We start from the raw sequence: 16,154 nt of genomic DNA, 5'->3' as shown, positions 1-16,154 counted from the left end.
GACCCATATGAAGGCCATATCCGGTGAGAAGACCAAAATTAATTCGAGAAAAGTTGATGAAATAAGGCGATGGGAATGTAGGAGGCCGACCAAAAAGCCTGTTGGTAGTTTCATATCACCCCGCATGATGTGATAAGCCCCGTCGGCCTCCAGCACCGGCCTTGAACACAACAAGGCAGACAGATGAGTCGACGACATAAGTATAAGAGTAAATACGGAGACTGCTGAATAATTGATTGGGTTCTCATGAGTTGTTCAGAGTACCAATTATCACCCAGGCCTTTTCCGTGTACAACTTCCTCAACAACTTGATTACCACAACAATCATGATCATGACTTCTAGTGGGTTATGAAATAAAGATAAAGATACTTACGCTAACTGGTAGTTAATAGACGAGATAACCTCACTCAAACCCAAGCAGAAGCGCCGTCTTTACGAGCCCATCGTCTTGTACAAAGCGCTGACCGAAATCACCCATGAAGAGGGTGCTCTCAGGCAAACGGAAGCCCTCGACAGTCCAGCGACAGAAGAAAAAAAGTATCATCATTTTCTTCATAGTATAGCCAGTGTGTGCGACAGAAAGAAGCGAGGCAAGACAGTTACTTCTGTGACGATCCTCGATGGAGAAGACAAGTTCACATATGCCTTTGGCTGTAATCAGGTCTTTGACAAGGACTTGCACGACACAAAAGAATTCCTGACATCTTTGTTGAAGAGGCTATCAAGTTTTCATTTACTCTCGAACGCGGAGCTGACGTCTGTTCGAAACGAGATCTTTGAGATGATCTTGGGCTTTAACTCTCCAAGAATCAAGTGTTATCTTGATACGCTACAGAAGAACATTGCTGAATGTCTGCTGTATTGCCAGCGAAGTGAGACCCAACCTGGTAGGCATATCCGAGAACAATAATCGTCAACTGGGACGCTGACATTAGGAAATAGATACTGAAGTTAGCAAAGGTCTAGGGAATCTCAGCATCGCAATCGAGCAGACTACTTTTAGTGAAACAACTGATACTCAATGTAAGTCCCATAGATAGATCCTGAAGTACTTCCCTTTTGATAACTTCCTTCATAGATCTTTCTTCTTTCACCAGCGTCCTAAAGGCCCTCAAGGCTTTCCTGACATCACGAACAAAACATTATATAGAGACCAGCGCCACAGCCGGCCGTATCAGAGATGGCAGAAGTTTCGAGTGCTGGTCAGAGTTAAGGCACGCCATCTCGCGACTCCGGAGCTACAAGAAAACAGTACAATGCCTCATCGACTCGGAGGAAGCATGGCCAGAACTCTTCCAGGAGTTTGTCGTTGTCCCTATTGAGTCCACCAAACCAGACCCAAACCCCCTTGGGAGAAAAAGCGAAACTGCCCATGGCATTATCGGTCGACTGTGCAGCGACCAAGCTTCAATTGAAAGGTATCGTGGTCTTGCCGGTAGCCTGGAGTTGTTTAGCCTGGATGATCGTATCAAGGCTCAGTGTACCAGACCGACGTTTAAGCCATATGTACACTCAGAAGTACTTGTTCTCGAATGGGTAATGGCCCGGCCAGACGCCACTTTCTTTCATGACTGGAAGTACATAGGTAGTAGCAAAGGAGCTTGTCAGCTCTGTCGCTACTACTTTGATGCTGCAGGCCAACATAACGACATCAAGACGCGATCGAGTCACGGTAATCTCTATGTCAACTGGCGATTTCCCGATATTAGGGAACCCGAAATGTCGTTTGGCAAGACCCGGCGACAAAAAATCTTCAATTCCATGATGGCTAGGATTCGAGAGGATGCTTTTAGTATCTTGGTTGACAAGAGCTCCATGGGCAAAAGGCACGATTCGAGCACCCATCCTCTGACCTCAGTATTGTATGCAAGCACCGATATTTGGACGGATACAGGTGCTCGTGAGATACCTGACATTGATGAATTGGGTGAGCAATTTTCCAAGGGACTTAGCTTGAAGTCGGTAATCGAAACCACTGAGGAGTCGGACGCAGATAACGAGGATGGAGGAATTAGTCTTGGATGAGGGAACTGTGCCAGGGCAGCGAATAAGAATAAATTGTGTTTTATGTCTTGCGTCTTTTTATCACTCGTTAGCCTAGCTAGGTATTGCTTTCCAGTTCTTTGTTCTATCATCTTTGTATTTCTTTTCGAGCCATGTCTACTTTGTAACTTAGTGGTCGTTCCTCTTGTGCCAAGGAGCAGTAGCCTCGAGGAGGTCCTTGTGAAGCTGAGCATCACCACTGATCTTGTACACCTCATCAATTATCTGGTTGCGCTGCATGAAGATGAGGAAACCACCCCAAACGAAATCAGCATAGCTAGGGGTATTTCCTAGGAAGAATGGGCCTTCGGAGTTCTCCTTAAGGAGAGCCTCGACCTCTTGCACATGTGGCTTAGCATTATCCCATGCCTGTTGGCCGCCCTCTCTCTTGTAAAGCTCATCGAGAGGCTCTCCAGCCGCCTCGGTTCGGGTCTCCTGCCAGTAAGGAACACTCTTCTCGTTGAGAATATGTTTGGGGACGTGGGTGAAGTAGATGGGTCGGAGGGCGCCCATGATGTTCGGCATGATTTCGAAGAGCTTGGTAAGGACAGGCGAGTCCTTGTGGACGGAGGGTTCAGGATAGTCCTTTTCAATTCGCTCAAGGATCTTGGCCGAGTCCATAATGTAAGTTCCGTCGGGGAACTTGACAGTAGGGATTGTCCATGTTCCGGTGGCTGGGTTGGCGGAAATGCTGTTGGGCTGGTGAGTCACAGGGTGCCTGCTGAACGATGCCAGTGACTTACTGAGGCTCAAGAGTCGGCTTGATGTCAGGATATTCGAGCTGGACGTTGTTTAGCAATGTACTTCTCCAAAATTTATGACAGACTTACCCATTCAGTCTTGTAGTCGATGTCCTTGAAGTTCAGGAGAAATCGAGCTTTGTAAACAGGTGAGCGGTGATATCATGGAGGGGTATTGAGATAACTCACTCTTCCACGGGTTGAGAGACCAGGCACCATTTTGGCTTGGGAGATCAAAGAGGACAAGCTTTTCAGAGGACATGTTGAAGGAATTGAATATTTCTTGTTATATGAATTATGTTAAAAGTTGAAAAGTTGGAGGAAGCTCTTCGTGTTATGTATGGGCTAATCTTCAGCTCCAAGAGCTCATGCATGACCTGGGGGATGGGAGGGGCAAGAGTGGGGGAGCTGTCATGAATGGAGATCTTTAGTACCGAGGTCTATTATTTAGAATTAAGTTACCGAATTAAGATCAATTGCTATGTTTGACGAAGAGAAAGGCCGTGAAACTCATTATATCAGAGGAGAACCGTGTGATTCTGTGGTTTGTCTAATGTAGAAAAAGGTTGACTGAGTCCAGAAAGCCTTCAAGATGATGGAATGTTATAACTAGGTAGGAAGGAAAAAGAAACACAATCACAGGGTTCTTTTTGTGTTTTGCTTTATGTCATCTGCCGAGTCTCGACTTTCTAATCGATCAACTGTTGTTAATGCTATTGTAAGCCGGCAGGTGCGAAGGACAGAAGTACCTTTGTCCTTTGTACCCAGGTAGGTTTCCAGGGTTCTTTCCAGAACTGATTCTCTCGTCAAACAAACCTTGAGCTCAACTATTATCACCTTCACCTTTACCAAAAAAAAAAAGTTTATAGAACTGGCCGAAACAACACCAACATTGATCTACCATCAATATGACGCTATCACTGCCACATCCTCATTGCTGCCGGTTTTCCGCTCCCTTGTGGCAATCATCGCACATCCAATCGCAATTGCCACCCATCATCGGTAAGGCAGTAATAGTTGGAACTGTCTACTTTTTCAACATTTAGCAAAGATGACAAAGTTGTATCAAGGCAGCGGTCAGTTCAGCCTTATCCGGTTGAGAGACTCGAGAGAGAGAATTCCACGCCACCCTTTACATAGTGCTCGCCAATGGGTGGAGAATAGGCACTTTATCCCCTGTATCTATGCAACCGTAGTGACCCTAAAAGAGCATAGACAGCCACATACCGAATCCTTCGACGTCACAGACCTCATACCCGTTGGCTGATTTCTGGGCTGAGGCTCAGCCACTCGCCCTTGCGCTTAATGGTGTTACAGATGATCCATCGGCTGTGTAGTTACATGGTAGGAGCTTAGCAAGCTTGTCAGCTCTTAGCTTGATGTCCATAAAGGATCTCTTGTCCCCCACTCACAACCATTTCAATGAGCCTAGTTTTTGGTTATCTTACACCGGTTTCTGAAAGACTAGCAATACAAAATGGCAACAATACAACACATCTCACCCCCTTCGGTTTTACTGGAAAAGCCATCACATGAGAATCTACCACAGTCACGTCCGAATTCAGCGTAAGTCTGACAAGTAGCTCAACCTGGTGCCTTCTAACATCCAACAGAATCATTCGCAGTGTAGTCGATGATGAGGGTCTTCCTGAAGTAGTGAATTCCAATTATGCTATGATGAAATACCACGACGCCCCAATACCGGTTGATTCAGAGTCAGATAAGCGATTCAATGAAGCCCCTATCCCTATAGGAACCCTGGACGATTATCCGCCTCCATTACCAGCGCGCAATTCTACGACCCAGTATCCATATAGTCCGGGATCTTATGCGTCCCAACACCAATCACCATACAGCACAGGTGGTTACGCTCCTCAAGTACTCCTACAACATCCTGACAATAGCGGGTTTACACCACAACCGCCTTCCTACAACAGCAATGAAGTGGTCACATACGTAACACCACTTACTGAACTTGGAGATCACCCCAAGTTTGTGGATTGTCCTTTTTGTATGCACCGCGCCGAGACACGAGTGAAGAAAACCTCATCAAAAGTCACACAGTAAGATTTTCACTCGAGTATCCAAGCCCCCCTGCTAATTGATACCAGTATATCTGCAACTGTTCTTGGGTTTACGACAATCGCCGGTGCTGCTGTTCCCTATGCTGGAAAATGGGCTGCTCATACATCACATTACTGCACGAACTGCGACCACAAAGTAGCCATACGAAAATGGGGATCCAAAGACATGAAGGCGTTGGGAACTCCCGAGCACATGAGGGAACTTTCACGATATCCCTCTGCTGGCTCGCCATCCATGTCCAGCAGTTCGAGGATGAGTAAGTGAGATTAAAGAAATCAAAAATTGATACCAGAGTCAGGAGAGCACTTTGACAATTCGACCACATTTCAAGGAGTTATGGTTGGACTAGGATATCCACAAGGGGCATGCAATATCGGTTGCACGGACTATACGTGTACAAATACCTTTACTTGTTTTCTGATTGTATATATTCCAAACTGTTTGGTGGAAGCCTATGTCTAACGGCTTGCCGATAGACTGGAGAATGGATAAATGTCGTCTCGGCTTATTATCCACACTGCATCGCCCCTCATTCAGGGTCTTCGCGGGGTGGTTGCAAACACTTTCTTATTGGTCCGCAAGGAGGCTCACTAAACTGAAGGGAGCCCTTTTTGCAAATTTCAAGCTTTCCTCTACCTACCGCCCTCCCTTGTGATCTCTCAAGCATACGGCATTACTGCTGATCTTACGTGCAGCTCATCGTTATGGAACAAGAAGCTATCGCTGCCGGGAGGCGCATCTATCTAGGTATGATCATCCCCAGTATAGCCTCTAGGACGAAAGCTGACACTCGATTTTTCAATAGGCAACCTCCCTTACGAGGCAAAGCCCTTTGAAGTAGAAGAAGTCCTAGCGAGAAACGGTTTCGATAGTTTGGATAAGATTCACATCTCGGTCGATCCCATCAGCGCTCGAAATCCCGGATATTGCTTCGTCGACTTCCACGACCGCGAGACTGCCGAGAGAGCTCTTTCGTCTCTATCTGCTACTGTATATGGAAGGACTTTGAAGGTCGGACCATGTGAACCAAAGAAGCCCCGTGAAGGTCGTGGATTTCAAAACGAAGATGCAACATCTCGCAGATGGGGTGACTGGAATGCCAAATCGAGCATGAACGGCAACAATATGAGCCAAAACAACGGCAGAGGCGAGAACAAGGGTCCTAACTGGGCTATCGATCACTTCGAAGACGTGGCAAGGGATCACGGTGGACGAAGACTGTACGTTGGAGGCTTAGGCAAAATGATCGATCAAGCTCAACACCAGGAAGAACTGGCACAGATATTCTCTTGTTTCAAACCGTAAGTATTTAGACATACACACACAAGTGTCTTCTAACCTGAAACTCAGGGCTGCTATCGGGAAACGAATTACACCTCACGAGAGTAAGAAGATTCTGCCTGGAAACCACCACTACTGCTTTGTCGATTTCGACACCAAAGAAGAAGCAAGCTTAGCAGTGGAAAGACTTAACAGGAAGGAAATCCCAGGAGGCCAGCTGAAGGTGTCGATTTCTGAGAGGGTTCCCCAGAAGCTCGTGGGTCGTCAACTAGATGCACGAGAGGGTCGTCGGGTCGCCGATCGAGTTAACAACCCTCGCCCAAACAAGTCTGAGACGAACAATGCGATGGTATCCAACAACTGGCGCAGAATGGATTAGGTTTGAAGTTACAAATTACGAGTGAACGGCCTAAAAGATTTGATGGGGAGGGAATGCTATTCGATGATGCAGGTGTTTGGAGCTATCATTATATCAAAGACTTTAGATGTGTATTATGATTGTGAAATAGATGGATAGGTGGCAGGTTATGTGTTGGATAAATTTATGTCAACACTGGCTTGGGCTTTCTTGTTAAATGTATTTGGAAGACGGCTTGATGAGCATTGCATCGTGGTTCATCAACAAACCAGATACAGATTTGGGAACCCTTCGTTGTCTGGAGTTCCTGCTGTGATTATTATGAGTTACTTGCCTATTCAGCAGCTTCTATCCATCTATGTTTGAGTAGAGAGAAAGCTATGCGAAATTCAAAACTACCTGTAGGTACTCCTAGTCTCAAGAAAGGGTTTGTTTTATAGTAGACGACAAGAGAGAAGCTAATTACTATGAGGATGACTGGGCTGAACATGGCCCTAGAGGAATAAATAAACTTACCGGTGGAGTTGTGATGAATTATTTCTTAACGATAAACGTCGGAATATCAACGTTTACTCTCCTGACAATTACGGTTTGCCAAGAGTAGAAGCTTGATCTTAAGGGTACCTAACTATATGCTAGGGATGATCTACGTTAGCGGGCCGATGTCAGATCTTTATCTTCTGTTGCTTAGTACCCGAAAACCCAACAATACGGCCAATGGAGATTGATATATTGATATAGGAAAGTTGTGGAATAGATAACACTCGTATAGGACATTATAATCTTTCTGAAGCCCCCATGAAAGCACCAATTAGACGGAGAAAGACCTTCTGTGGCGTCATAGGAGATGTGGGCACTAGCGGTAGGCTATGAGTTGTAGTGTCTGCTAAGTACCTACAGGTACAGGGGAACCTATTTCCCAATGTAAATTCAGCTTCTCAACAACTACCACGCGATACGACAATCTCAACATTGCTAATTCCTATCGAAATGCCCGACCCGGTTGAACACCATGATATTCTGATTCTCGGCGCCGGCCTTTCTGGTATCAACACCGCCCATGTCCTTAACGAAAAACTCCCCAATCGCTCGTACACGATCCTCGAGGCACGAGAAGCCATTGGCGGAACATGGCGCTTCTTTCGATACCCAGGCTTCCGGTCCGACTCGTTCATGACTTCATTCGGTCTACCATGGCACCCATGGAGACACGAGCACAAGATGGCACAAGCTGGAGAAATCATAGAGTATCTAGAAGAGGCTGTTGATGCTGCTGGTATAAGAGAAAAGATTCGGTTCACCCACAAAATGACGGCGTGTGAATGGCGAACTGACGAGCAAAACTGGAAACTAGAGGTCGAAGCGGATGGTCAGTGCAAGACGTTTATCGCAAACTTTGTCATCAGCTGCGTAGGGTATTATTCATACGACAAGGCTTTGGAGACAACGATTCCCGGCATAGAGGACTTTGGAGGCAAAGTCGTTCATCCTCAATGGTGGCCTGGAGACCTTGACTACTCGGACAAACGTGTTGTTGTCATTGGTTCAGGGGCTACGGCCATTACAGTCGTTCCATCACTTGCTGAAAAGGCCAGCATGGTGACTATGCTTCAGCGCAGTCCCTCGTTCGTCATCTCTCGACCTGTAACATCCAATCTCGACTTTTGCCTACGCACGCTTCTTCCTTGGTCGTGGGCATACTGGCTTATTTACTGGAAAGATGTCCTGATGGAACTTATCAGCACCCAAATACTCCTCAAATTTCCCAAGTTTGGCCGCAAGCTTCTCATGGGAGAAATGCAGCGCGAATTGCCAAAAGACGTTGATGTGAATGTCCATTTCAACCCCGCCTACAACCCTTTCGAACAGAGATTATGTATGTGTCCCGAAGGAGACTTCTTCAAGGCTCTGCACAAAGACAACTGTGAAATCGTGACAGACACCATCCAGACTGTCACAAAAGACGGCATTCTCCTCAAATCCGGTCGCAAGCTCGAAACCGACATCATTGTCACTGCAACAGGCCTACACTTTCAGCTTTTCGGTGGCATTGTCCCGTCAGTAGATAGCCAGCCTCTTGATGTCGGCTCACATTATACTTGGCGTGGCTGCATGGTCGATTCCCTTCCCAACATGGGTTTCGTGATGGGCTACGTGACCACTTCGTGGACACCTGGTGCTGTTCTCATGGCTAAGCTATTGACCAATGTCATCAAGGAAATGGAAAAGACGGGGTCGAGAAGTGTCATGCCTGTACTCGATGACAAGGACAGACTCAAGCCGAAGAAGTTGCCCGTTAATGCCACAAGTAACTACTTTGTCAAGGCTGCAGAGCGCATGCCAAAGGTTACTAACGAAGGCCCGTGGTACGGACGAGTGAGCTTGGCCAAAGATTGGTGTGCGTATATGTTGGGCGATGTAACGAGCGGTCTTCTCTATAGCGGAGGACAAGGGAAGAAGGACATTTGAGAGTCATTCCATGTATACTCTTGGGAAGGAAATAACAATGCCATGTGCAGCGTTTGGAAGCTGCTTGGCTTACATTGGGCAAACGACTTATGAATGATGAGGCATTGGACTGTGTTTGTAAGAATATGCTCTTTCCATCACACTGTGATTGTTTGTGTCGACTGAATGACGGCTGAGACTGATTAGCAGGCTGGGTGCCGGGCTTTAGCATGGCTTGTTTATTGGAAGTCAAAGCCAGAGCCACGTGCAAAACCAAGCTTCTACAACAAGAAAGATTGGAGAATGGGACACTCTTAACTACTTCCATCTGAGGCCGCTCCCGTCTTTTAGCTATTGGTTGTCTTGGCTAAGTTGCAGCATCTCGATCGGTTATTTCTCGATTCCTTCATTTTACACCATCACTGGTCTCGAAACTATTGGGAAACAAGTTCCAGCCGAGCTTGTTTATTACTACTTCCCGAATAATGGCCCTCTGGTTTTCAGTAGTCGAATCACCGGGATCTGCATCCTCCGTTGTCTTGGGATCCTTCAATGGAACCCGACTCAGCCAGTCACGGACTTGGATATTCAAATCAGGCGTAACACAATGCCCCTGTTGTTCATAGTTTGGCCGAATCAGATCATATCAGATCAAGATAGAGTCACATCACTTCTTGAGTACTGTGGGTTGAGTGAGCGAGTCGTGGTCTTGTAACTCCTCAGGGCACTACAGCTCTGTCTATTGTCCCCTGGCTATGGTTATCATGATGACTGGAGTTTACTTTCAGGTGATCGTGGTTTTGCTCTTCATTGATATAAAACGACACCATTGCAATACTAAACCCTGAAAGATCTATCAGTCATTCTGGGACAAATCGTCAAGGTGTATCCTTGATGTCATTACTTCTTCGTCGTGGGACGTATCTAGGAAGGCTCTGTTTAGTAGAAGCGGTCTCTTGGTTACAGGGGGACAAACGTCTTTCTCCTTCCTATTGTCGCATCTCCTCATCTTCCGGTTTAGTCGTCGGCATGCCCAGTGTTTCCAAACCTCTTACGCCTACCATTTCAACAGGGGCATTCGCAGGGACATCTACAGCCTTTCCTTCAGCCACTTGCCCTTGTCCCATCGCCTCTTGATACTTGCGCCCCGTCTCATCTAGCAGAGCTTGTACTTCTCCTTCTCTTTTCATGATTTCTTGCCGTTCATTCTTGAGCTTTTCCACCCGGTTTTCCTTTCCTTTCATCTCATCCTCCATACCTTTTAGCGTAGTTTGCAGACGAGCTAGACATTCTGTCAAACTAGGGAGAGATGATATCTTTGGTGGTGCCTGTAGTAGGTCTTGGCTGGGATCTTTCCGGGGCTTCTTCAGACCATCCATGCCGGCGCGTGTCTGCGCGGCTTCGTATGCGATTCGTCGCTCAGCATCGCTGTCGGATGAGGAATCCGAAGTATGGCCCTCAGCTGCCGTAATAAGCTCTTCCATCATCCTTCGATCTTGTTTGCGTCTCTCCTTTTCAGCACGCTTGCCTAGAGAGAGCCCGCCGTCTTCAACATAATTGTCGAATCCCTCTCCCAGATCTTCATCTTCTGCTATTAAACGTGTATCGTCCTTCGTTTTCCGTGCGAATGGATCGTCCTCGTCCTCAACTGACAGAAAGTCCTTCTCTAGGGCCAACCGCTGACGCCGTTCCTTCTTCTCGCGAATTTCAGCCTCGGATAGAATAGCTGTAGGTTGTGGTTGGCTGTTTAACTCTGCTGAATCGACAATAAGTGCGCCCTCCAGCTCCGAAGCGTCCAGATCCATCAAATCGCTATCGTCGGGAGGTAATGTGGAGGACTTTTGGGGGGTATTAGGTGTAGATGATTGCAGTTCTTCGAGATATTCCTTGCTGTACTTGGGCCGGTCGTCATCGTCTCCGATCGATCTCATAGGAAGTCCTTTCGTACCCAGCCCTCTTTTTATAGCGCTATTTTCCAATGCACGCCCCAAAGGTAGTTTCTTAGGAGTGAACACCTCAGTAGGCTCGTCGCCGCCTGCAGCGCCATCATCGCCACCAAATGATAACCTGGAAGACTTGTTCGGCTTTTTCTTTCCCTTCAACGAGCCTGATCGACTGATAACCGGTCGTACGACCACTGGCCCGTCGTCCTCATCGTCGTTGGTAGTCGACGCATCCCCGAGACTCTCGCCGCCCGCTGGGTTGAAGCTCTTCCTCAAGCCTGACTGTTTGAAGGGTTTCCGACCTGATTTTGTGCCGAATAATGGTTTAGAGGGTTCTGTATTTGCAAGGGTCAGCCTTGATCTCATCAGCAAGAGTCGCATATCCAAAATCTGGGAATACTCACCATCGGTACCATTGTCGCCTGTGGGCGATGTGACGCCTTCGTTTGGGTCATCCTCATCGGTGACTTTGATGACTTTGGCTTTCCGTTTTGCAGCGAAACTCATGATGTGATTGTCTTTTTAATATCTATTCCTGGCGCATTTCAGTTAAAAAAGGCAAAGTTTCGCGACGACACGCGCCTGAGGAGGATTAAAGTGACGTGCATTTGGCCCAGATCTTATCTTCACGTGACGTTGAATTTCCGTTTAGCTGTGAAATGTAATGTTAGTAGCTCCAGGCCGCGATCGCGTCGCATAAAACAGCATTCCAAGCTATTCTACATTTACTGCTTAAGATGGCGCCCGCGCAACCTGAGCTCAAGAAGGTCCGTATCAATATCTTCTGAGTCGCATAGCTATCAGATTCTCCTCCAACCTCTGGACAGCCTGAAGCCTTGTAATCTGCTGGGTTTGATCAATAACTAACTTTTCTACAGTACCTCGACAAGAGACTGTTCGTTCAGTTGAACGGCAGCCGAAAGGTCATTGGCGTCCTCCGCGGTTACGATGTATGGAACTCCTTGCGATTTAAACTGGAAAAAGCTGACAAGACTAGGTCTTCCTTAACATCGTTCTTGACGAGGCGGTGGAGGAGAAGGACAACGGTGAGAAGGTCAGAATCGGCATGGTTGTACGTATCCTACCCTCCCGCTATCTTGATCACAGAATTCATTGCTAACATATTATCAGGTCATCCGCGGCAACTCAGTGGTGATGCTCGAAGCGTTGGAACGAATCGGCGGAGACGACCGACGAGCAGAACGATAAACCTCCTGACGGCAGTGGATACACGGGAAGAGATGATAGATATTATGTGATCTTTATTGGCGTTAAGGTCGAAAATTGAGACACGTTCCTACGAGAACTTTGCTTGGGAACACGTCTTTAATAGACAAACAAGAGAGGATACCCTCGACTGTTCTACTGTGCCCATCCTTACTCCTTCTTCTCCCAGGCCTTTTCGTCGTAAAAGTCCATCAACTGGCCATCGTAGGCCTTTTGCCAACCCTTGATACCTCCGGTCAGAATCTCAGCCTTGATGTCAGCCTCATCAACCTCGTCGAGGTAGTCTTGCATCCACCTAGCGCATCGTGGACCTCGACCATTGGAGCTTCCTGGAGTATTATGAGCAACATGTTGGAGTAGCTTCTCGGGACAATAAAGTACTTACCGCAATAAAAGATAATTCTCTTAACACCTGCCTGTTTGACAAGCTGATAGACCTGAGGACGAGTCTGGTAGAACGTGTGAGCAGGGAGGTTGATAGAGGTGGCAATAGTGCCACCCTCCCAGTCAGTCCTTCGAACGTCAACCAAGAGAAAATCTCTTTGCGCGGTCTTTCCAAGAGCTGCGTTCACTTCAATGAGCTTGGAGATGATAGCTGGGTCAGTCCGAGGGCACTCGGCCTTTGGCTCAGGAAAAGCATCCCACCACGCCTGCTGCGGGGTGTCTTGCGGGGCGTCGTCTCCCATGATGTAAGTCTTGAAGGTGTATTGCAAGAAAGAGTTTCGTTGTGAGGTCTGGTAATATTAGTTTCGAGATATCTGAGGTTATTTAGGGAGTAATTTCTCACATTGTCAAGTTGGGAGATGGGAGGTTGATGATGACGATGTACGTAGTGTAGCCCCGGAACGTTTGTCCCGAGCCACGATTTGAGAGGACGATTCAGGTAGTCACTTCCGATCCATCAGCAACGTTTCACATGAGATTCTTACTTGTCAATTGTGATGATATCGGGTAGTTTTAAACATAGACATCGCCTGTTTCTGAATCCGAACGCATTTCAACATGGTTTGTATATAAACTCACTGAAAACTTGGAGGGTTTGAACTCATGGTATTGATCTATGTTAATAATCAATTAAAGCAAGATATAAATCGAACAGGTCAGTCTGAACGGATACGCCAACGTTGCAAATATTCCAGCCTGCAAATACAAAGGCAGGGAGACAAAACTGCATAACCATTCTCAAAGACTCCATGGGGTGACACCTAGGAGCTTCAGCGCATTTCCAAAAACTTGCCTTGCATTCTCGTAGAGAGCAAGTCTTGCTTCGCTCGCAGATTCTTGGTCGGTCCAATCTTTCTCATCGTCATCATCAAGCGTGACCGATAATTGATCAACTAAGCGTAACAAATACCCGACTATAAACGATGGCTCGAGTGACTTGAACGAGCCGTGTGCTGCATCTGGGTACTGCAACAGTATACGCAATAGTTCGGCATAGTCCTCTGATTCCAATGAGGCATAGTCTAGAGTTGCGTAGTCGAAGTTGGTGGGTTCCGATCCTAATTTCTTCAAGAGTCTGGCATAGCAATTTTGAATGGCCGCACCTGTTTCGCCTTCGAGGGGTGCCATCTTTTTTGTGTCGCTTGTATAAGACGTGTTGCGCTTGTGGTAATGATCTTGAACAAACAGCCCAGTAAGACCAAGTATATCCACTGACCTCTCCGAACTATCAACATGGGAGATTCCCTCATCTTCCTCTTCAAGATCGGCCTGTACCATGGATCGACAACCGTCAATATAATCACTCAACAGCTCTGCGCCCTTCAACTCTTCTGGAAGGCCATTGATTTTGGCAAAAGATGTATGCTGGATGTGGTCGGCAAGATCCTGACGACCCATGAGCTTCAGTGTCTTGATGACTCGGTTGAAATGCATCTCTTGCTCCATCGCAGCGACGTAGATCATCTTGTCGAAGGAATGTGCCTTGAACCGGTCGAGCACTGCGGCAACATCGCGCAACAGATATGAGGTAGTCCCGTTTCTGTATCGCAATACCGCAATGGACAACCCCTTTGCTTCGTGTTTCGAAAAGTCGATTTGCCAGGAATCATCGTGCTCCTCATAAACCCCCTTCTCTTTCAAAGCTTGTTCCACTTCGGCGATGGACTCGGGAGTAACCTGCGACTCTCCAGAGTATTCATCAAAGGTAACTCCGAGTCGTGCGTAAGAGTCTGTCAGATCTTTGATGGTAGCGTCTCTGAAGCGTTGCCACAATGCAATGGCCCCCGGGTCTTTGTCTTCCATCTTCTTGAAGAAATCATCACGCTCGGCGTACAGGCCTTGCGACTCAATCTCCGAGGCGTCTTGGTCATTCGCTTTCATAGCTTTACACTTTTCTACTTCTGGCTTGAAAAGCTCTTCGATTTTGTGCTTCACTTGAAGGAGATGGCGAAGAGGCTGCTTTGCAAATTCGTCCTCGGAGCCAAACCGCTGCCAACCTGCAGCAAGGAGACCAATTTGCTTACCCCAGTCTCCCAGGTAGTTCATTCTAACAATATCCCAACCCATACTGGCATGGATATTTGCCACATAGGTGCCTAAAAGCGTACTGCGCAAGTGTGATACTTGGAACTCGCTCGCCATGTTGGGGGATGAGTACTCCACGATGACTTTCTTCTTTCGCCCTTCAGGCGCCACCCGATCAGTTAGTCCTAGAGACGTATCATAACCATATGATACGCTTCTATCACTGATATACGATAGCAGAAGTCGGGGCAGCGTGCTTGGGGAGAAGAAGACTTGGAGACGAATACCGTCTCGAAGAGGGCACCCAAAAGGAGGTGTTCTTGGTAACTAATTGTGGCCCATGTCAGTATCCCTTAATTCTTTTGGATTAATTTCAGTATATTCCCACCTTCTGAAGAAGGTCCTTCGCAAGGTCTTCGTTATTGATACCCTGAAGTCTCAGTCTTGGGGCAACAACCACAAGGTCCCCCATTCCTGTAACGTTGGATGTTTGAATAGCATCATAGGCAACCAGTCTATCACAATTTGTGAGTTTCTGTATTGTTTCGGCGAGATATACTCGGAATATGTCCTGCGGATTGTGCACAATATCTGCGCCGGGGTATTCCGGGATAGGCGTGTCTAGTCCTGCCTTTCCGAGAAGGCTCTCGATTCCACTGACAGAACAAGTTGTCACTGCCATAGCCACGATGTTTGCTTTGATGGTGTTGAGAGAAGAGAGAAGTGAGTCAGGTGTCAGATATTCCGAGGGTTGCCTTCTGAAGCAGCCAGCTGAGCTATAAGGCAATGGCGCCCAACTGCATTTGAAGTGAGAGCTTGGGAGTTAGTAGTCGGGCATCATGACACCTTACTCTTCAAAGCCTCAAATTGAAAACATACTCCATGATTTGCTGACAACGCTCCATGCCATTAAAATGCGAGGTGAGCTGTCACCCCTCCAAGCTGTCCCTCAAACGAGGCTGTCAGCGAGCAATTGGTTGTAACTCCCCAACAGAGGGGAAGATGGTGTATGACACAACCCCTCGATGGTGTCAGGTTACATTTGAGACTCTCTCTTGGCTATGCCATTGACGTCGCAAGACGTGTCATATCTCGGATATGATCATCTTCAAGTTAATGCCTAAATCCCAGGGACTCGGTCGGCCAAAAGGTTCCAATGCATGTGAAGAAGGCGACCAAGAGGCATTGACTGGTAGCCTTATATTTTGAGGCCTGCAACTAACCCTTTGCAGCCATTGCCAGAATCCCATGACCTCCTTGCGGCAGTCGCCTTTTTTCGAACATGGTACGACCGCATTTAGTTGATGTCAAATGATAACAAACTACAGTGTTAATCCGAAAATATGGCTCGCTCCTGACGGTACAGATTCGCAGCCCCTACTTCTGGTGCGTCCTTCAGTTCTCGTAACTCAATCCCGCAGGGCCTGACTCGTGTATGTTGTGTTTGACTGTGTAAGCACTTTCCTCGGGCTAACTTCAATGACCTCTCCTCAAAACATCTGTGCAAAGTAGGTGGGAAACCCTATTGTAGTTTGTCAAACTAGACAAGTGTGTTATGT

General features: G+C 47.1%; 9 protein-coding genes across 9 annotated transcripts; 5 read left to right on the top strand and 4 right to left on the bottom strand.

Annotated features, from left to right (window-relative positions):
* Positions 1-326: 326 nt before the first annotated feature.
* FSST1_003586 (nucleic acid/nucleotide deaminase domain-containing protein) lies at positions 327-2,026 on the top strand (the record flags this gene model as incomplete). Its single annotated transcript, XM_083229679.1, has 4 exons — positions 327-342; positions 394-888; positions 944-1,024; positions 1,080-2,026. The coding sequence occupies 4 exons, from the start codon at positions 327-329 to the stop codon at positions 2,024-2,026; spliced, it is 1,539 nt and encodes a 512-aa protein (XP_083087016.1).
* Positions 2,027-2,173: 147 nt separating this feature from the next.
* FSST1_003585 (glutathione S-transferase family protein) lies at positions 2,174-3,046 on the bottom strand (the record flags this gene model as incomplete). Its single annotated transcript, XM_083229678.1, has 4 exons — positions 2,174-2,735; positions 2,788-2,825; positions 2,875-2,921; positions 2,974-3,046. 4 exons carry the CDS (start codon positions 3,044-3,046, stop codon positions 2,174-2,176), a joined length of 720 nt encoding a protein of 239 aa, XP_083087015.1.
* Positions 3,047-4,261: 1,215 nt separating this feature from the next.
* Positions 4,262-5,133, top strand: FSST1_003584 (LITAF-like zinc ribbon domain-containing protein; the record flags this gene model as incomplete). The annotated part of the gene is made up of 3 exons (XM_083229677.1): positions 4,262-4,350; positions 4,398-4,847; positions 4,896-5,133. The coding sequence occupies 3 exons, from the start codon at positions 4,262-4,264 to the stop codon at positions 5,131-5,133; spliced, it is 777 nt and encodes a 258-aa protein (XP_083087014.1).
* Positions 5,134-5,573: 440 nt separating this feature from the next.
* Positions 5,574-6,529, top strand: FSST1_003583 (RNA-binding protein; the record flags this gene model as incomplete). The annotated part of the gene is made up of 3 exons (XM_083229676.1): positions 5,574-5,616; positions 5,675-6,170; positions 6,220-6,529. 3 exons carry the CDS (start codon positions 5,574-5,576, stop codon positions 6,527-6,529), a joined length of 849 nt encoding a protein of 282 aa, XP_083087013.1.
* A 969-nt stretch (positions 6,530-7,498) lies between these two features.
* On the top strand, positions 7,499-8,977 carry FSST1_003582 (flavin-containing monooxygenase; the record flags this gene model as incomplete). Its single annotated transcript, XM_083229675.1, has 1 exon — positions 7,499-8,977. One exon carries the CDS (start codon positions 7,499-7,501, stop codon positions 8,975-8,977), a length of 1,479 nt encoding a protein of 492 aa, XP_083087012.1.
* Positions 8,978-9,945: 968 nt separating this feature from the next.
* Positions 9,946-11,406, bottom strand: FSST1_003581 (nineteen complex-related protein 2-domain-containing protein; the record flags this gene model as incomplete). Its single annotated transcript, XM_083229674.1, has 2 exons — positions 9,946-11,234; positions 11,304-11,406. 2 exons carry the CDS (start codon positions 11,404-11,406, stop codon positions 9,946-9,948), a joined length of 1,392 nt encoding a protein of 463 aa, XP_083087011.1.
* A 230-nt stretch (positions 11,407-11,636) lies between these two features.
* On the top strand, positions 11,637-12,108 carry FSST1_003580 (uncharacterized protein; the record flags this gene model as incomplete). The annotated part of the gene is made up of 4 exons (XM_083229673.1): positions 11,637-11,666; positions 11,778-11,849; positions 11,897-11,971; positions 12,031-12,108. The coding sequence occupies 4 exons, from the start codon at positions 11,637-11,639 to the stop codon at positions 12,106-12,108; spliced, it is 255 nt and encodes an 84-aa protein (XP_083087010.1).
* A 168-nt stretch (positions 12,109-12,276) lies between these two features.
* Positions 12,277-12,812, bottom strand: FSST1_003579 (uncharacterized protein; the record flags this gene model as incomplete). Its single annotated transcript, XM_083229671.1, has 2 exons — positions 12,277-12,455; positions 12,512-12,812. 2 exons carry the CDS (start codon positions 12,810-12,812, stop codon positions 12,277-12,279), a joined length of 480 nt encoding a protein of 159 aa, XP_083087009.1.
* A 496-nt stretch (positions 12,813-13,308) lies between these two features.
* FSST1_003578 (uncharacterized protein) lies at positions 13,309-15,277 on the bottom strand (the record flags this gene model as incomplete). The annotated part of the gene is made up of 2 exons (XM_083229670.1): positions 13,309-14,922; positions 14,984-15,277. 2 exons carry the CDS (start codon positions 15,275-15,277, stop codon positions 13,309-13,311), a joined length of 1,908 nt encoding a protein of 635 aa, XP_083087008.1.
* Between the last annotated feature and the right edge of the window lie 877 nt (positions 15,278-16,154).

This window comes from Fusarium sambucinum, chromosome I (assembly GCF_050947815.1).
Source record: "Fusarium sambucinum isolate potato_lamoka chromosome I, whole genome shotgun sequence".
Lineage (NCBI taxonomy): Eukaryota > Fungi > Ascomycota > Sordariomycetes > Hypocreales > Nectriaceae > Fusarium > Fusarium sambucinum.
The sequence above is the reverse complement of the archived record's forward strand: the minus strand, read 5'-3'. Positions and strand labels throughout refer to the sequence as shown.